The sequence below is a fragment of the Leptodactylus fuscus genome, chromosome 6 (genome assembly GCF_031893055.1).
Source record: "Leptodactylus fuscus isolate aLepFus1 chromosome 6, aLepFus1.hap2, whole genome shotgun sequence".
Taxonomy (NCBI): domain Eukaryota; kingdom Metazoa; phylum Chordata; class Amphibia; order Anura; family Leptodactylidae; genus Leptodactylus; species Leptodactylus fuscus.
The window spans coordinates 103,858,050-103,879,319 of record NC_134270.1 but is presented as its reverse complement, the minus strand read 5'-3'; the positions used below and the strand labels follow the sequence as shown (position 1 = coordinate 103,879,319).

The 21,270-nt window shown below is 45.1% G+C and overlaps 1 protein-coding gene across 1 annotated transcript in view; it reads right to left on the bottom strand.

Moving 5' to 3' along the window:
- The window catches only part of SLC2A4RG (SLC2A4 regulator), a 42,020-nt gene that overhangs the window by 15,669 nt on the left and 5,081 nt on the right, over positions 1 to 21,270 (bottom strand). The window contains exons 2-5 of the mRNA XM_075276939.1: positions 6,974 to 7,164; positions 2,353 to 2,426; positions 612 to 817; positions 427 to 527 (exon numbers count right to left, since the gene is read on the bottom strand). Coding sequence (XP_075133040.1) covers positions 427 to 527; positions 612 to 817; positions 2,353 to 2,426; positions 6,974 to 7,164 — 572 coding nt within the window. The remainder of the gene's footprint in view (positions 1 to 426; positions 528 to 611; positions 818 to 2,352; positions 2,427 to 6,973; positions 7,165 to 21,270) is intronic.

Here is a 21,270-nt window from a genome sequence, read left to right as displayed (position 1 = left end):
AAAACTTTTTATTTGTAATTAACTTAAGTTGTACTTCATAAAAAATAAAAATAAAAGAAATCTAAAGACGTCAGGTAAAAAAAATATTCCTATTTGGATCACTTGATATGGAATGACCCAGGTTCATATTAGCGCCGGGCTCACTGTGCAGGACTCTTTTCTCCGCCGTTTTTGACTGTCTCCAACGGAGACTCAGATGCAGATGTGAACCCAGCCTAAAAACAGTATCCTTGTTGACCTCAATGAAGTTTTTCTTTTTCATTCCCCAGCACAGGGATCCTTTGTATATGGATTAACAACTGGATATAAAGTAAATCTTTCTATAAAATAAAAGTTTAATACAGCATTGAACTGCAGGCCCCAAACATAGAAAGGTTGTTTCTAATGGCCAGAGTAACCATATCAACCCCCCAGTGTCACACCTACCCCAGATGTGCTGTGCGAATATGCCTCTGTATTGCAGCAGATGTGCTGAGAACCTTCCCACAATTCTTCCACAGGCAACGAAACATTAGTCTCCCCGAGTTCTGTATGGATATAATTGTCTATATGACGCATCAATGGAAATCAACAGTGAAAGGGAAAGTAAAAAAAAATATAAGTAACTTTACCTTCCTCTTCCGGGGCACAGGTTCTCCAAACAGGAAGTGAGTGGTGTCAGAGTCTTCTAGGCCAGCATCTGCATATGCCAAGGACGGTGTAGGCTGCAGAGGAGGAGACGGCGTTGAGGGGATGGACGTATAGAGTTCACAGCTGTTAGAACTGCTCGAGCTTGATGAAATGATGGCATTCTCAGGGCACGATTCACTGTGACATCCTGTAAACACAACAGAGGCAGAAGAGTTATAAGGCAAGGCCGGTTTAAAAGAAGACTAAGCTATGAAGTTAAGAGACAGACAAATCTTGCTGTTAGCAAAAGTAGCTTTGACTGAAGTGTTCTTCAAAGGCAAGAATGACAGGATGAAGAGAAATTTACTTTAATTGTGACTTAAAATACAGCCCAGATGACTTTTGGCACATGGTGTGGGATTGTCCAACTGTGCAGAGGGGGGTTGTGGACCTTTTGGCAGATATCTTAGCTCAGCCTGTCCAGTTTTCTCCTGAAGTATGCCATTTTGGCATGGTGGAATAAGAATTGTGGCAGCACCACTCTCAGATTTTTCTCCAGGAATGTTTATTTTACACCAGGAAGGCCATCGCCCTGTGGTGTATGGCCCCAAAATCTCTGTCGATATCCCAGTGGCGGAAGTTGATTAATTCAGTTCTCCCATTTAACCAAATTATATACTAGGGGAGGAGTTGTCCCCAGAAATTTTATAAGGTGTGGAGAGCGTGCTGTGATTCCCCTACAACCCAATACTCTGCTCCCTCATTACGATCGGCTTTTGGATGCGTCATGAGGCGCAGCATCTGCTGGGAGTGTCCGTGGCCCCTTGTGCCTGTATATCCTAATATTATTGATGCTATTGTGCTCTGTTCTTCTTTGTGATATTGCTGTGGTGGGTGTGTTGGTATCCGGGCGGGGTGGCGATGTGGCATATCTTTATCTGTTTATGTTTTCCGTATTCTCTTTGTATTTTATTTTGTGCTCTCTGTGAGCGTTTTTTTCCTGACTGCATTATTTGCAATGTTGTATAACTTTCATTAAAACAAGTTTAAAAAATAAGAAAATAAAAACGTACAGCCCAGATACTGCACCAGTGTAGACCCTCCCACTATCAATGCACCATTTTTCACAATTTATAAATTTTGTCCTATCCACTTCAGTCACAATAAACTCGTAAGTCAACATAACATTTTTACATGGATCACCAATATGGGCGCCTGAATATCATGTTGTTTATAATATAAGATGCTGCCTGACAATCCCATTTAAACCTTTCCCCTTTCAGCCATTTATAGATTTTCATTTTTTACTCCCAGTCTTCTAAAACCCATATTTTTTTTTAATTTTTCCCTTCCCACAAGTTATACTGTGTGATTTAATATTCCATGCAATGTACTGGGAAGTTAAGGAGAACAAAAACAAAATGAGATGAGATGGAGTAGAGAAAAATTTAATTTGCGCCATTTTCGTATGGGCTTAGATTTTACGGTGTTCTCTATATTCTGCGGGTTGTTACGATTATGTAGATACCAAGTTTACATCGTTTTGCTATATTTTAATAAACAAAAACTCCCTAGAAATAATGTTTTTTTCTCACGTGTGGAGCTGCAGAAGGATTAATTTTTTTCAGTCTGGCAGCAGTCACCCCATGCCATTCTACACTTCAGTTGCAGCACACGCTGTCATGGGTGAAATGCACTTCTATTACTATGGTGCTTGTGAAATTTTTCAATGCATACAGATACCTGTTCCTGCTCCCAGTACCAAGGGCCCAGAGGATAAGCTGGTCAGCGCAGCCGCTGCTATCGCTTCATCAAGCCTAGAGAAAAGATGCAAAAGAGTTTGATTCTTGATCACATATCCAAGTTAATTTCTTATTGCATTGGTACATTTATGGTCCCTCAGGCTAGAGGGATATATAGTAATAACCAGGGCCGCCATCAGGAATTTTGGGGCCCCATACAGCCTAAGTGTCTGGGCCCCCCCCACCTTATTTTGCGTCATACCAATTATGTATTACATTTCCCTTTATTTAGCAGCATTACAAGGCTTAATCAGATTCTATTTGCAGGTAAAATTTGCTACGTGTGACAGCGTCTATGGAGAGCCAACACCATTTATAAGAGCCCTCCTAATAAATCCTCAGGGCTTTTTCACGTTGCGTTTTTGGCCTCCCTTGCCGGGATACGTTGGTAACCAGTCAGAATCAGGTGTCAACTTATCCCTGCACGAAGAACTGGCCATTAAAAAAAAAGGGGGGCCTGCAGTTCTCCATGCAGGGATAAGTGGGGAGCTGATTGTGACTGGTTACCAACGTATCCCGGCAAGGGAGGCCAAAAACGCAATGTGAACACTCCTTTAAAGTGAAAGTCCCACCCCCAAACAGGCTGCGATGCTAGTAGCATAGCGGCCTACATCATTATTATTCTCCAGCCAAAAACTTATATATTATATATTATTGCCCCAGTTCCCTCTCCGCAGTGCCGCACACCCGATGTCCCAACAATCCCCCCCCCCCCCCCCCGCCCTCTAACATCTTTCCATTGCCCCCTGTACCCATACCTCCCAACTTTTGAAGAATCAAAAGAGGGACAAAATGTGCGGCACGCTTCGCGGGAAATTTAGCCCCGCCCACTGTTATGTTGACTCCGCCCACTCATTAATTTTTCATGTGCCCGCACACTGTATAATCCTAATCCTCCTACAGTCACCCTTAAATTATATGTCCCCCCTCCGTCTCACCCCCAGCTTCATATACACCCTTCATCTGCCCCCAGATTCATGTCCCCTCCATCTCTGCCCCCAGATTCATGTCCCCTCCATCTCTGTCCCCAGATTCATGTCCCCTCCATTTTTGCCCACAGATTCATGTCCCCTCCATCTCTGCCCCCAGATTCATGTCCCCCCATCTCTGCCCCCAGATTCATGTCCCCTCCATTTCTGCCCACAGATTCATGTCCCCACATCTCTGCCCCCAGATTCATGTCCCCCCATCTCTGCCCCCAGATTCATGTCCTCTCCATCTCTGCCCCCAGATTCATGTCCCCTCCATTTCTGCCCACAGATTCATGTCCCCACATCTCTGCCCCCAGATTCATGTCCCCCCATCTCTGCCCCCAGATTCATGTCCCCGCCATCTCTGCCTCCAGATTCATGTCCCCTCCATCTCTGCCCCCAGATTCATGTCCCCTCCATCTCTGCCCCTAGATCCATGTCCCCTCCATTTCTGCCCACAGATTCATGTCCCCACATCTCTGCCCCCAGATTCATGTCCCTACATCTCTGCCCCAAGTGTCATGCCGTCCTCTCCATCTCTGCCCCCAGTGTCATGCCGTCCTCTCCTTCATCTGCCCCCAGTTTCACGTTCCACATTAGACTTACCTTCTCCTTCGTTCCCCCGCTGCTCTCTGCTCGCCTCTCTCTCTTACTGGCGCACAGTTGTAGACGCGATGTGACGTCATCACATCGCGTCTACACTGCCGGGTAGCCGGCGGCAGCGGCGAAGCGAGGAGCTGACACAGGTCAGCTCCTCGCTTCAGCCGCATATGTGTCAGGGAGAGAGGCGCGCAGCGGCGAAGCGAGGAGCTGACCTGTGTCAGCTCCTTGCTTCAGCCGCGTATGTGTTCAACTCAGATCTGCGTCCTCTGGACGCAGATCTGAGTTGAAACAAACAGGACATACAATGACTGCTGCTGGCGCCAGGGGGCCAGGGGGCCCGGCCCCCCCCCCCCCCATTTTTAAATTTGGCCGGGCCCCTGACGCCAGTAGCAGTAGTACTGGCCTATCGGCGGCCCTGGTAATAACTAGAATTTTAACTCTTTCCTGGCTGGGTTTCCGAAAACAGCCAGACCACAGAAAGTTCCTGCATACATGGTCATATCCGATGGCAACTGATCAAGACAAGAGACTGTCATCACATTTGCACCGTAGTTCCCATCAGTGTCTGCTGAAAGTTGCTGAAGGAAAGTACTTTTTTTTTCTCCACTGGTTTCAGTTTAAAACATGACAGACACCTGGTGGACCCCATTATAGCCAATAGGGTGTCACAAACTCTGTATGTAACCGCTGTTTTAGCGGTTCGCCTCTCAGTTACTTGGGTCCTCTGACAGACTAGAGCAACAGAGAGACAATGCGAGCTTGAACTTAATGTCAGATGGTTTAAGTCAGCCTTCAGTTACACATGTAAACAAATGCAGATCATACCACAGACACCTAGAAGTCACTGCTAAAAGTATATGGGTGCACTTTTAACCCATTAATAACTCTAACAGACCCTTGTAAAAAAAAAAAAAAATTGCCCGGAAAACCCCTTTAAGCTGGCATAATCTGGTATCGAGTTTGCCATTAACAATGGAGTTGTTGGTGGTGGGACTCTGAGGGGAGTGAAGGGAACAAGCAGTACTTCAGATGGTATGTGGGTGTCAATGTCATTGGATGAGGGGATTAGGGATAGAGTAGTGCATAGTAGGGCCGGGCAATTAGGACCTAAATCAAAAGTGCGATTAATTGGGCATTTTGGGTCAGAACAAAACTGCAAATAGAACTTCAGAAATACTGCAATAACTGAAGCTGAAATAAACAACGAATAAGATCACTTTGGTTATCCTGGATGAGGTTTGATTTTGGTTAATCGCCCAGCCCTAGTGCAGGGTCATTTAAGATAAAGCAGGAGAGACAGTAGGTTAATGCTATTTTTTAGCTACTGGCCAAACATTGTGGGAAAAGCTTAGCACCCATAGGAATGAATGGAAGCGGGCGGCCACTTAACCCCTTGCATGCCGGCTACGTTCATTCATTCCTATGGATTTACCGCAGCCTGCCACTCTTCTGCTTCGTTCCTGTTTTACCGTATACTCAACTGAATATACGGTAAAACAGGGACGAAGCAGAAGAGTGGCAGACTGCGGTAAATCACTGTGTGCTGCGCTGCTGTGAAGACGACGAGGCAAGTTCACGAGTAGATAGATACTACTGTACACTGACTTGTCTATCTACTAGACAAGTCAATGTACAGTAATATCTATCTACTTGTGAACTTCGCTCAACTTACCTGCTGCTGCTGCCCTCTGCTGGTCCAGTCCTCTGTCCTTCATGTGGCTTCAGAGTGCCCTGCGCCCCGCCTCCCTAGACTAGTAGTATAGAGAAGGCGGGGCTTAGAGTGTGAGCGGGTAATGGAAGGGGAGAGGAGAGTGATGCACTCACGTCTCCCCGCCCACACTCTCCAGCCGCACCAAGCCCCGCCTACTCCCTGCATCTCTACAGTACTAGTCTAGGGAGGCGGGGGGGCGCAGGGCGCTCTGAAGACATGTGAAGGACAGAGGACCGGACCAAGAAGAACTGGGAGCTGCAGCTGTGCAGGTAAGCGGTGGGGGGGGGGGGGGAGGCGGTTAATCACTACACAGCGTGTACAATTAAACAATTTTTGGACTACATGAATAGGATCGTTTTTTAAATCTGATCTCCGATTATTTAAAAACTCCCATTGACTTGCATTGGGATCGGAATTGGGATCGGGTTTGAACAGAAAATGATCGGAAATTTTAAAAACGATCCTGAAATTTCAAGATCAGCTCAACCCTAGTCATGACAGCTGGGAGCTTGATAAAGGGGTTTTCTCACAACCAACCATGTTTAACTTTGTAAACAATTAAACATTTTTTCATTAATACCTGTTCAGATTCAAAACTCAAATTAGGGGACACATTAGGTATTAAGGTAGACTGAACATTACTACATGTAAAACGCACATGGGGTATTATTCATTTCCAAGGGATTTTTAGATTATATATTTTATTGGGGGTAGCAGCAGGCTGTGGACTTTGAGTAGGTGATCAGATGCATGGAGGAAAGCGAGCCCCCAAAGAAGCCTGTGTTGCAAATGTGACAGAGAGAAGTCACATCAGGCAAGAACTGTCATAGCGGTCCAAATGGAAGATGAGAAATGTAGAGTTATTACAATCAGACCTCACCTGTAAGTCTAAAAGGTTTTCATGTGCTTTATTTACCTTTCTGGTCTGGAGAGCCTTATGTAGAGCCAGTATCTACCACTATATGGTCAATGTATAGCAACAAGATCAGTATACCCAAGCTGGGAGTCCTTTAGCATGAGTACAATAATAAGTGTACAATCTCTAAACCAAACCTTTCTGTCCTGACTTCTGTCCACTCTTGCCCCGCACCTCTTTGCTTGTTACGCACCTGGTTTATATCCCATTGCTGGTAACATATTGAGCCCTGCGGTTGCAGCGGCCTATTTTGTTCTTATTGTTTATTTGTGTTCAACTTCACAATTATTGAAAAATAAACAATTTATATATCTGTGTACATTGGTTTCCAAGAGCACAATTCAAGAGTGCCTCCTCTGACCTGTGTTTGGGGACAGGGATAACAGTCGACAGCGCTGGTTGGTTTCGATTTTGTACAGGCTGTGACCCAGACACTGCTGCTCTCGGGTGCTGAAAGGATCCATAGAAACTGTCCTGGTACTGCCCAGACGGTGAGTCCAGCATCTTTCCAAAGTGAAATGATGTTCTGGCATCACTGTAGAACACAGAGACCTGCAGAAAAGAGATTACACAGAATTTAGATTGGTCTTTGCCATTCAATTTTTGGAGGTCGATGTGTGATAAGTATAAGTGACCCTCCCACAAATCCTTACCAGGTGAACTTTTTTTTATCCCATTTTTCACAATTTAAAATGTATAAAATAAATAAATATAAATTATATATATATCATGCTCAAAAACTGAGCAGAAACTAAAGTGTGTGCATGCTGGGGATGTCTAGGAATAAGGACAATAACCAGCTACAAAAATATAAGAAGGTACCAGTGTATCCTTGGTAAAAATTCTGTCACTGCCTTTAAAGACTCATTTGCACGGTCAGCCTAATGATAGTGGACACAAGTCCTGCATGCAGTGCTTTTTCATCTGCCAGTTTTAATTTTAAGACCCCATTATAGTCAATTCTTTTTAACTGCTTTTTTTTTTTAGAAGTCCACCTATCTGTTGACAGGCGACAGTGTGAACCTAGCATGAGCATATCAACATCCAGTAAGCATGTCCAGGAAATCCTTTGTAGAGAAGGAAAGGGGAGTTTTTGGTACTCCTAGTACTATTACTTTTGTTCAGAGATTTGTCAAGCACCACAAAAGTTAATAAAATGAATTTATCCAATAAATGGGTTACGAATTTAAATAGTCACTAACTTTTCAGAAAATTTTGTCTCATACAGCATGTGATTCTAGACATTCCCTGTACCACTACAGCAGATGTCAGGTATTTATATATGGTAGCCAATCAGGAACTGAGCAACCACAATAGCCTCCAGGTCTTTGCTATATTATACAGCAAAGACTCAGCAGTAATGCCTGCACTGATCACGGGCATTATAAGGCTCCAGATACCTGGATCATAGTTGACCTAGGCACCATTTTCCTTGCAACGCATAGGCGCTGCCATAATGGGGAAGATCGCCGGTGACCTGAATAAAATCCAGGGCCGGTGGCCCGGTATATACTTCTATTACAGTGCTGGTGTTTTTCAATGCATTAACTTTGCAATGAATTGCGTTAGTGATCCTATGGATCACCCAGATCTCTTACTAACGGGTAATACGGTACAGGATTCCCAGTTAGTGAGCGATCACTTTCAGCTGCAAATGAACATAGAGCTGAAGACTGTCAGTGTAGGCTGCGGGTCTGCGGCATATACTGACTGCAGAGTCAGGCCTCTGCCCCGACGCAGGCATGAAGTCATCGGCGGCTGTAGTGAGAAGAGGGAGGACGATACTTATCTGCAGCCCCACGAAGAGAATAAGTATAATACTGTGTGGGGAGGACCTACGGTGGAGCATATAATACTGTGTGTGGAGGGCTACTGTGGAGCACACATTACCCTGGGGGGGGGGGTTACTGAGGAGCATATAATACTGTGGGGGGAAGCCCAAAATAGTGCATATAATACTGTGGGGGGGGGGGGGGGCTACAACGGAGTATACAATACTGTGGGGGCCCATAGTGGAGGATATAATACTGTGTGGAGGCCACTGTGGAGCATAAAGTACTGTCTGGGGACCACTGTGGAACACTACTACCTTTCAGTACAAAGTTGTTTGTATTATTGAAAGATCAGTAAAGCCGCATTCACACAACTGTATTTTTCGGGTCTGTAACTGCCTGCAATTGTGGATCTGCACAGTATTAATGTTAAATTGCCGTATTGGCACTTTGCGATAATTTAGTTGGTTTTGAGTTGGGCAAAAAATGACTGTCAAACACATACAGATTAGTTATCCGTGTCCAAAAACACCCAGTCAACAAACATCAAAAGATATTTTTCCTGTACGATGAACACCATAGCAGGGGGGGGGGGGAGGAGGGGAAATATAAAAGCAATAGACATTCCCCAAAATGGTATACTGTAACTAAAAAGTACATCGAGCCTTGCAAAATAAATAACATGCTAGAGGTTAAACTGTAGATAAAACTATAAAGTTCGTATCCAAGGAATCGTAGAGAAATATAGAATACAGGTGACATGTTATTTTGGCTGCACAGTGAACGTAGTAAAAATTAATCTTGTAAAAAAGTTGGACAAATGCACTCTTCGCCAACTCCCATTCTGGATTTTGTTATCCAGATTCCCAGTATATTGTACAGAATATTAAATGGTACCATTATGGCGAACAATTTGCCCCGCAAACATTAAGCCCTCATATGGTTCTGTGAACAGAGAAAATAAAAAGTTATGGTGTCTGGAAGACGGAGAGTCAAAAATGTAAGTCAAAAAATATCTGCGACGGGAAGGCGTTAAAAGGTGTTTTCCCCTCATGAACAGAACAATATTTTAATTTATAGACAATTAAAAATTAAACATTTTTGCAAATATAAATAATTCAAAATTTTTCAGCGGTTTACCCATTTTCTCTAACCATCTTAGTGGTGATATCTGTTGACAATGGATACGATCATGAATGCAGGAACTTTCTATGCTCTGCAACCCAGCTACAATTTCTTTATTGTGGCCAGGTTATCTTCTCATACATGTAGTGGCCTTGCCAGATGTCCTTGTTGTGGACAAGTTATCATGGCTGGGTCTCTGAGAAGTCCCAAACCATAGAAAGTTTCTGCATTCATGGTCATATCAATGGGCAACTGATAAAAACAAAAGAAGTCACCACTAAGATGGTTAGAAAAAGTCTTCAAAATTCTGAAGACATGTATTTGCAGAATTGTTCTACTTTTGTCTACAAATGTAAATATGGTTATGTTCATGGGAAAACCCCTGTAATTAAAAAAGGTTGTGGTTTTCTGCCTGAAAAAAAAAAAACCTCTAAAATTCCTACCACTAGGGGTCATCCTTCTAGCTAATCTGCAGTTCACTCTTTTGTTACCAAGGACATCTGTCCATAGATGCCAAATAAAGGAAAGACAGTGAGTGTACAGGGCAGGCTTTTCTCTCTTCACACAGTGAATGGGGAAGGAGCTGACTTTCCTTGCAGCCTGCAGAGACATTTGCAAACTGTTGTGTGCAAAAGACTGAGAATCCCGCAAATCTCACAGTTTACAATAGAAAAAAAGTCTTATGTAGTTGTATCTACCTCTGGTTGCTTTTGTGATTTTAGATGGGATATTATGAACAAGCAGTTTTCTTGACTCTGCTCAGATTCCCGATGACTTTATCTGCTTGGCTTCATGCATTAGCTTTATATTTACAGTCCAGTGTTCCTGGATCTCCTATATTATGGTCACTTGGGCTTCTCTCAGCCATTTGTTTGTCCTTTTACAGTTACTCCTGGCAGAATTACATTTAAACAAGCCAAACTATTTATGGGGGCAGACAGCTCCTTATGGTACACATCCATAGTCAGAGAGAAAGATACAAAATGTGCTTTAGCCATAATTTGATTATTACCAGCAGAACGGATAGGACACCACATATGAAGGCCTAGACCGAGTTCACATCTGTGTTGGTGTTTACAAAGGTGATCAGTTTTTGTGATCTGTAGAAAGGATTAGAACTGGGTTTTTTGTTCTAAAAAAAAAAAAAAAAAAAAAAGATTTCAATAGTTTTTTTTTAAAACCATTTGCTCCTTTAGATTGAACCAAAAGTTGAGCTTGCAGTACTTTTGCTCTGTCCAAAAAATAAGGATACATGACGGACAGCAACATATCCGTCTTTTTAAACAATACAGTCTATGGAAGGTGGACAAAAGTTGATTTTCCCCTCTTCATTCATCTCTGCACATGCTGAATATAAAAACAAGTGGGCTTAGAACAAAAGATCCGCCGAAAACAGACACTTTTTTTGACGAATACACCAAAAATGATAAATTATTCCCTGAATAGATTAAAAGGCTTTGTCTTAAGGACTGAAATTTACCACGATGAATCCAGCAGATTCATCATTGACCTGGAAGTTCTGGCCTGATTCCGACTGCTGAGTCACATGATCAGAACTAGCCCCCTACACCCGGGCTGCTCTGTCTTCTCCTAATCTCATGTGTAATTTGTGCTCTGGGGACTGGCTTTCCTATAATCCACCAGCCCCCACAGTACAGGTAAAATACCAGTGAGATCAGGAGAGGAGGGGGTCCGTGATGAAGAATCCACTGGATAAATCAAGCTAAATTAAAGTCCCCAGACAACCTCCTTTAGGCTGAAGCCCCACGTTGTAGAAGTGCAGCTTTTTTTGTTGCACATTTTGTTGCGTTTTTTTGAGCCAAAGCCACGAGTGGATTGATCAGAAGGTAGAAGTATAAGAACTTCCTATATGGTTCCCATTTCTTTTGTAGTCATTCTTGGCTTTGGTTCAAAAAAGCGCAACAAAATCTGCAACATAAAAAGCTGCGTTTTCTCAATGTGGGGCTTTAGCCTTGAAAAGGCTCGTTCACAAAGGAATTTGAAGTGGATTTTGGGTGGAATTGAAAAAAAAATTAAATTTGTGCCAATATCTTTTGGGTTTAATTGTTATGGCATTCACTATGCGGTATAAATTAGCTGTATTTCTGTGGGCCAGTATGATCATGGCAATACCAAATTTATACAGTATTTAAAATGTTTTCATACCTTTCATACAACTTTCCAAAATAGAAAAACATCTGTCGCCATGTTCTGACACCTATAACTTTTTTCCTTTCTACATGTAGGAGCTGGGTAAGGGGGCATTCACACTTGCACCCTATGTCATTCCACCGGGGTTCTGTCCTAAGCCCAGGAGAAACTACATAAGGGACGGATTCCCAGCATTCAGTTTTAAAAACCATTCATTTGAATGGGTTTTAAAAGCAAACCACCAACCACAGGTGTTCTCCCCATCTATCTTGCATAAGTTTAACCACTTTGGCCTCCTTAGTAATTTTAAAGTTAACTTCTCCAAGAGTGAAGCTCTTAACATCACTCTGCCCTCTGCGGAAGTAGCCCAGCTCGCGGACGGCTTTCTGTTTAAATGACAAACAATCTCCTTTAAATACCTTGGGATTCATAGTCAGGGATTCCCCTGACCTCTCCCATTTGTATTGACTCAATTATCTACCGCTTTCTGAGACAGTCACGTCCAACCTGCAGAAATATGGCACACATGCCCTTTCCTGGTTTGGCCGTATTCACACCCTTAAGACGGATGTGTTTCCTCGGTTCCTGTACCTGTTTAAGGTGCTTCCTATTCCACTCCCACGTACCATTTTGAACAGAGTTCAGTTTTTATTTGGGAAACTTGTGTGGGGCACATCGCAGAGCAGAATAAAATACCAGATGGTAACTCGCCATAGGAATGGGGGGGGGCGCGGGCCTGCCGGATGCTAGATTGTATTATCACTCTGCCTCTTTCACTGGCGCTACCACAGGGACGATAAACAGTGGGTCTCTATTGAGGCCAATCTGCTCTCTTTCCTTGCTGCCATGGATTCCAGCTCACTTCCACCCGAGATCCACCAGGCACTCTCTCCTCTCCCTGAATTTCCTAAAAACTTTGGATTTCCTGTGCTCCAACAGGAGGGTGGCTAGAGTTCCTGGTCCCTTAAAGAGGACCTTTCATGGGTTTGGGCACATGCAGTTCTATATACTGCGCATTGACGGCTTTCCCGATCTGTGCCCCAGGTAAAGAGCTATCGGTGACAGTCAGGAACGTCCTTCTCCACAGCAGCGCCTATCGTGCTGTACAGTGTGAGCGGGGAGGAACGCCTCCTCCCCTCCTCATAATACTCGCCTATGGGTGAGCACTGTGAGCAGAGGGAGGAGGCGTTCCTACCCGCTCACACAGTACAGCGCGATAGGCGCTGGTTTGAAGAAGGACGTTCCTGACTGTCAGGAACGTCCTTCTGACTGTAAAGAGCTACGGTACCGGCACCGATAGCTCTTTACCTGGGGCACAGATCGGGAAAGCCAGCAGTGCGCCGAATTCAGCGCACTGTTGGCTTCCCAGCAGTATATAGAACTGCATGTGCCCAAACCCATGAAAGTCCCATCTTTGGTAATTCCATGTTTACCCCGGGCTACTCAGCAGACAGGTTCATTTGCTGGTGCAGGGGCTACGTTGTCCGGCTTTGACCAGTCGACGGGTACCCTCCTCTCCCTCTTTTAGATCAATTGCATGGGTCTCATCCAGACCTCTTCTTATTTTGTAAATTATAACAAGAAAAGTTCTAACAGCTCACTCCTATGTATCAATGGATGAATGCAGGTGCCCGGAGAGTGAGCCATGGACCAAGGCTTGAGGGTAACAGACATGAAGAAAACGATGATTCCACCACAAAAGCAAGATGAAAATGGTTCTTGTAAATCAAGACATAGCTTTTAATAGAAAATTAAAAACACATCATGTGTTCACTAGAGATGAGCGAACAGTGTTCTATCGAACACATGTTCGATCGGATATCAGGGTGTTCGCCATGTTCGAATCGAATCGAACACCACGTGGTAAAGTGCGCCAAAATTCGATTCCCCTCCCACCTTCCCTGGCGCCTTTTTTGCACCAATAACAGCGCAGGGGAGGTGGGACAGGAACTACGACACTGGGGGCATTGAAAAAAATTGGAAAAAGTCATTGGCTGCCGAAATCAGGTGACCTCCATTTTAGACGAATAGTGGATTTCAAATCCGGGTCATATGAGAATGTGAACTTTGTGACTATGAGACAGGGATAGCTGTACAGGCAGGGATAGCTAGGGATAACCTTTATTTAGGGGGGAATGTTATTAAAAATAACTTTTTGGGGCTCTATCGGGTGTGTAATTGTGATTTTTGTGAGATAAACTTTTTCCCATAGGGATGCATTGGCCAGCGCTGATTGGCCGAATTCCGTACTCTGGCCAATCAGTGCTGGCCAATGCATTCTATTAGCTTGATGAAGCAGAGTGTGCACAAGGGTTCAAGCGCACCCTCGGCTCTGATGTAGCAGAGCCGAGGCTGCACAAGGGTTCAAGCGCACCCTCGGCTCTGATGTAGGAGAGCCGAGGGTGCACTTGAACCCTTGTGCACCCTCAGCTCTGCTACATCAGAGCCGAGGGTGCGCTTGAACCCTTGTGCACACTCTGCTTCATCAAGCTAATAGAATGCATTGGCCAGCGCTGATTGGCCAATGTATTCTATTAGCCTGATGAAGTAGAGCTGAATGTGTGTGCTAAGCACACACATTCAGCTCTACTTCATCGGGCTAATAGAATGCATTGGCCAGCGCTGATTGGCCAGAGTACGGAACTCGACCAATCAGCGCTGGCTCTGCTGGAGGAGGCGGAGTCTAAGATCGCTCCACACCAGTCTCCATTCAGGTCCGACCTTAGACTCCGCCTCCTCCGGCAGAGCCAGCGCTGATTGGCCGAAGGCTGGCCAATGCATTCCTATGCGAATGCAGACTTAGCAGTGCTGAGTCAGTTTTGCTCAACTACACATCTGATGCACACTCGGCACTGCTACATCAGATGTAGCAATCTGATGTAGCAGAGCCGAGGGTGCACTAGAACCCCTGTGCAAACTCAGTTCACGCTAATAGAATGCATTGGCCAGCGCTGATTGGCCAATGCATTCTATTAGCCCGATGAAGTAGAGCTGAATGTGTGTGCTAAGCACACACATTCAGCACTGCTTCATCACGCCAATACAATGCATTAGCCAGTGCTGATTGGCCAGAGTACGGAATTCGGCCAATCAGCGCTGGCTCTGCTGGAGGAGGCGGAGTCTAAGGTCGGACCTGAATGGAGACTGGTGTGGAGCGATCTTAGACTCCGCCTCCTCCAGCAGAGCCAGCGCTGATTGGTCGAGTTCCGTACTCTGGCCAATCAGCGCTGGCCAATGCATTCTATTAGCCCGATGAAGTAGAGCTGAATGTGTGTGCTTAGCACACACATTCAGCTCTACTTCATCAGGCTAATAGAATACATTGGCCAATCAGCGCTGGCCAATGCATTCTATTAGCTTGATGAAGCAGAGTGTGCACAAGGGTTCAAGCGCACCCTCGGCTCTGATGTAGCAGAGCCGAGGCTGCACAAGGGTTCAAGTGCACCCTCGGCTCTCCTACATCAGAGCCGAGGGTGCGCTTGAACCCTTGTGCAGCCTCGGCTCTGCTACATCAGAGCCGAGGGTGCGCTTGAACCCTTGTGCACACTCTGCTTCATCAAGCTAATAGAATGCATTGGCCAGCACTGATTGGCCAGAGTACGGAATTCGGCCAATCAGCGCTGGCCAATGCATTCTATTAGCCCGATGAAGTAGAGCTGAATGTGTGTGCTAAGCACACACATTCAGTACTGCTTCATCACGCCAATACAATGCATTAGCCAGTGCTGATTGGCCAGAGTACGGAATTCGGCCAATCAGCGCTGGCTCTGCTGGAGGAGGCGGAGTCTAAGATCGCTCCACACCAGTCTCCATTCAGGTCCGACCTTAGACTCCGCCTCCTCCAGCAGAGCCAGCGCTGATTGGCCGAATTCCGTACTCTGGCCAATCAGCACTGGCTAATGCATTGTATTGGCTTGATGAAGCAGTGCTGAATGTGTGTGCTTAGCACACACATTCAGCTCTACTTCATCGGGCTAATAGAATGCATTGGCCAGCGCTGATTGGCCGAATTCCGTACTCTGGCCAATCAGCACTGGCTAATGCATTGTATTGGCTTGATGAAGCAGTGCTGAATGTGTGTGCTTAGCACACACATTCAGCTCTACTTCATCGGGCTAATAGAATGCATTGGCCAATCAGCGCTGGCCAATGCATTCTATTAGCGTGAACTGAGTTTGCACAGGGGTTCTAGTGCACCCTCGGCTCTGCTACATCAGATTGCTACATCTGATGTAGCAGTGCCGAGTGTGCATCAGATGTGTAGTTGAGCAAAACTGACTCAGCACTGCTAAGTCTGCATTCGCATAGGAATGCATTGGCCAGCCTTCGGCCAATCAGCGCTGGCTCTGCCGGAGGAGGCGGAGTCTAAGGTCGGACCTGAATGGAGACTGGTGTGGAGCGATCTTAGACTCCGCCTCCTCCAGCAGAGCCAGCGCTGATTGGCCGAATTCCGTACTCTGGCCAATCAGCACTGGCTAATGCATTGTATTGGCTTGATGAAGCAGTGCTGAATGTGTGTGCTTAGCACACACATTCAGCTCTACTTCATCGGGCTAATAGAATGCATTGGCCAGCGCTGATTGGCCGAATTCCGTACTCTGGCCAATCAGCACTGGCTAATGCATTGTATTGGCTTGATGAAGCAGTGCTGAATGTGTGTGCTTAGCACACACATTCAGCTCTACTTCATCGGGCTAATAGAATGCATTGGCCAATCAGCGCTGGCCAATGCATTCTATTAGCGTGAACTGAGTTTGCACAGGGGTTCTAGTGCACCCTCGGCTCTGCTACATCAGATTGCTACATCTGATGTAGCAGTGCCGAGTGTGCATCAGATGTGTAGTTGAGCAAAACTGACTCAGCACTGCTAAGTCTGCATTCGCATAGGAATGCATTGGCCAGCCTTCGGCCAATCAGCGCTGGCTCTGCCGGAGGAGGCGGAGTCTAAGGTCGGACCTGAATGGAGACTGGTGTGGAGCTATCTTAGACTCCGCCTCCTCCAGCAGAGCCAGCGCTGATTGGTCGAGTTCCGTACTCTGGCCAATCAGCACTGGCCAATGCATTTCTATGGGGAAAAGTTAGCTTGCGAAAATCGCAAACTGACAGGGATTTCCATGAAATAAAGTGACTTTTATGCCCCCAGACATGCTTCCCCTGCTGTCCCAGTGTCATTCCAGGGTGTTGGTATCATTTCCTGGGGTGTCATAGTGGACTTGGTGACCCTCCAGACACGAATTTGGGTTTCCCCCTTAACGAGTTTATGTTCCCCATAGACTATAATGGGGTTCGAAACCCATTCGAACACTCGAACAGTGAGCGGCTGTTCGAATCGAATTTCGAACCTCGAACATTTTAGTGTTCGCTCATCTCTAGTGTTCACAAAAAAAGCAGTAGCCCTCCCTTACTCATGGCAGATCTTAATTTACAAGAAGATTGTCATCTTGATCTAGTGCTGGAATTGTTTTGCATCTTTTTTTATCTTGTTTGGAATACGGCCAACTCACATCCTTCCTTTGGAAATTCTCCCTGCTACCCCTACTCTCCTCATCCCTGACCAACCTGGAAACTGTCCTCTCTTATGATGCCTCTTCCGTGCACATTCTCTCCACTGTTTATAGCATTCTCCTCCGAGACACTACACCTGGGCCCCCCTTGTATACCGGTCCATGGGATTCCCACCTCCGCGCGGGTCTGTCTCCTGCCAATTGGGATAGGTCCTTCGTATTTACACATAAGTTACCATTGCCCTGCAGTGCGCAGGAGAAAAACTTTAAAATTCTCGTTGGTACCGGTGTCCTGATGTTCTTCACAGGATTTCTCGCGCTGTGTTTGACTGGTGTTGGCACTAAGAAAGGTACCCCATACCATGTTTGGTGGGAGTGTGACGTCTTTAGGTCCTTCTGGGACGCTGTGTTTGCCCTGTATACCAAGGTGTGTGGCCATGCCGTCACAACATCTGCCAAAATTGCCCTCCTTTCACTTATTCCTAGCAGGATCTCTGCAGTAAAGAAGGAACTCCTGCGACACTTTCTCACTGCTGCCAGAACCATCATTACCAGGCATTGGCGTAGTACTACTCGGCCCTCCCTGGTTGAATTTTTACAGGAGCTTCTCCTAATAAGGAGAATGGAGGGCTTCAAGAAGGCCCTGAAGACTCACCTTTTCAGGAAGGCCTACACCCCCCAATAACACTATCACCACACCACCATCTGAACTGTCTCCCCCTCTCCTTTTGTCTCTATGCCCCCTTCCCTCATAGATTGTAAGCCCTCGCAGGCAGGGCCCTCTACCCCACTGTGCCAGTCGGTCATTGTTAGTATACCTGTATATATTGTGTACTGTATGTAAACCCCCAAATGTAAAGCACCATGGAATTAATGGTGCTATATAAATAAACAATAATAATAATAATAATAATAATGGAGGCCCTGGTCATGGAGTATTCCCCAAATCCCTCCAAATTTGACGCTCTCTGGCAGCCCTGGGTGGAGTTTCAGAGGTCATCAGAGTTTTCCTCCTTTTTCTCTTGATCGGAGGAACCCACAGCTTTTCTCGAAGGTTACTGGTCATTTTCCCCTCTTCCAGCGGCTCTCCTTTTCCCCTCTTCCCCCCTTATATGTTTTCCTGGTTTTTGTCTACATGTATGTTTTCCTTGTTCCTATGCTTATTTGTTTTTCTTGTTATTTGACTTTGCACCTTTAGGTCCTTACACTGTTACAAGTGTATTTTGTCTTAAATAGCTGGAGGGGTCTTCCCTCTGGCTCTTTGCTCCTCAGCGAGGCCTGCGTGCCTTATATTTTGTGATATTCATATCATGTCTATTTTGGTTTGTTCATTTTCCCCTTGCTTTTTCTTATATAATTTTTTTTTAATAAAATCCAATTACACATAAGAGCAAACCGCCGGTATCCGTATGCAGCCTGTCCGACTTTGTATTTGGCCAAAAAAAACAAAACACAGTTTCCCCACGGAGAAGCTGCATATGGACACTGTCGGTTTGCCTTTAAAACCCATTCAAATGAATGGGTTTTAAAACTGACCGCCGAAAAGCCGTTCCCTATGCAGTTTCTCTGAAGAATAGGATGGAGACCCGGCAGGCGGACACAGGTGCAAGTGTGAACGCTCCCTCAGGAGTCTTTTTATACAGGACAAGATGTTTTTGTCTTTTTTTTTTCCCCAGCCATTGTACAATATTTTTTTTTAATTGTAAAACACTAAAAAGGGATAATCCTTTTAAATTAAAGATGTCATGGAGCTTGGAGTGTGGTCACAAAGAAAATGGCAACAACAGTATTTCAGTAATAGGTCATGTACTCTAAAAAGTGAATACCATAAAAATATGGTGATTTTCCTTTTTTTTTTTTCCTGGTAAATTCCATTTAAAATGCCAGACATAAGAGTGCAGGGATCTGGTAAAATGATAAACATCATGATGGGGAAAGGGCACTCTGCTGACACTTATGTTTATAATGTATTTTTTATAATGTTAAAGACTTGCCAATAGATTATTAAAAATGAGCGTTGTCCTTCTTGGAGAGGCTCCATAAAGCGTGTGGTCATGCCCTCACTAGTCAATCCAAGTTGTAGCCTGCAGCAACAATGTGTGGCTCACAAACTTATGCTGCGATTGGCATGCGAGGGATTGTCTGAAGGCAGTTGTTGAAGCTTGTGGTCGTGCCCTCAGTAAGTGGGGCACTATGTTTATACCTTGAGCTAGATACACAGATGATCGACTTCTTACACCATTAGTGGACTCTCTGTTTGTTTCCAGCAAGGTGCAGGTCACAGCCCAGTGCCTTTCTTTAAAAGTGCATATCCACTTGTATTGTCTCTTCTTCAATACACCGTGTCATGCAAAAAACAAGCTCTCACATTGAAAGAAAAATTAAAAATAGACAGAGGCAGATTCCTCTTTTTTGGTGTAAAAAAAAAATAAAAAAATTATATAGTATAATGTTGGATCTAGTTAAAGGGAACCTGTCTAGTGCTTTTCTTGAACATAAACCAGGCCCATTATATGCAAGTACCAGCGTATATGTAACGTATGTGTAAATGAGCCCTACCGTGCACCGTGGGCGTTCCCGTGCACCCCTCACATCATACTCTTTTCAAGTCCTCCTCAGTTGGTTCTTCTATGCAAGTCCCTCCTCCTGCTTTCGATTCACCAGCTCCTGTCTCTTCCCATACGAGTGGAAAAGGACCTGTGATGATGTCACTACTGCTGTGTGATTGGCTTGTCCCTGTGATGACGTCACTACAAGGTCCTACAAATAGTGATCTATGCAGAGCAGGGGCTACAGCTCCCTGTGTCTATCATAGATCTCCATGTGCACAGTAGATCTATGCTATGATAGACACAGCTAGCTGCAGCCCCTGTTCTGCATAGATCACTACTTAGAAGATGACGAAGGACCTTGTAGTGACGTCATCACAGGGACAAGCCAATCACACAGCAGTAGTGATATCATTACAGGTCCGTTTCCACTCACCCAGGAAGAGACAGTTTGGAGTTGGTGAATCGAAAGCAGGAGTAGGGACTTACATAGAAGAACCAAGAGAGGAGGACATGAAAAGAGTATGACGTGAAGGGTGCACGGGAACGCCCATGGTGCACAGTAGGGCTCACTTACATATACGTTTAAAAGGTAATTCATTAAAACGGGGGGGGGGGGGGGGGTGTCTTTTAGCAAACGATTAGCAGGGCTTGAATAGCCTACAAATCCTACTAATTCCTATTCCTACTAGTTTGGATGTTTGTGTGTTTGGATGTTTGTTCCTCAATCACGCAAAAACGACTGAACGAGTTTGAATGAAATTCAGCACACAGATAGATTGTAACCTCGAATAAAATATAGGCTACTTTTTATTCCGGTAAAGAACATGGCTTCACAACTGTTATGAATTTAGGTTCACATGCTATATTAAACAGCACTTAGCAGCAGCCTTATCTCAGCCAGGGCTGTTATCACTCTGTGTAAACACACGCTAACCCACAGTGTGTACACACATTTGCATATTATCTGATCTGCTCCAGTGCTCATAAAAGGACATGGAGAAACACCTTTAAGCCAAATTGGCAGTTTGTCAATTTTAAACATGCCTGGAAAAAGAAAATCTAATTTGTTGAAAACAGCAAGAGCTATGAAGGAGCCAGAAGTCATCACAGTTCTCCTCAAGCGCAGCTGAGGGGAATCATTGACTCCAACAACACACTCATTATATGGCGTCCCAGCGAGCTGCTGACATGCCGGAACAATCACGGGCACAGCGCAAGGAATGAGTTCAGCGGCAGGTCAGCTTGGCAGGTGCCGAAACGCCAGAGCAGGCGGATCATCAACATCAAAAACACGCTCATTATATGATGTTCCAGCGAGGTGCTGAGATGCCAGAACAATCACAGGCACAGTTCAAGAAAAAAGTTCAGCGGCAGGCCAGCTTGAGAGCTGCCGAAATGCCGGAGCAGGCAAACTATCGACGGCAGCAATTTGCTGAATATAGGTCGGATCATCGACGCCAACAACCCGCAGACGAAGTCGCGGGCAGAGGCTAGTGTTTATCTAAAATAATGAAAATCTAGTGATAGAACTATAGTTATATTGTCTGGAAGTGC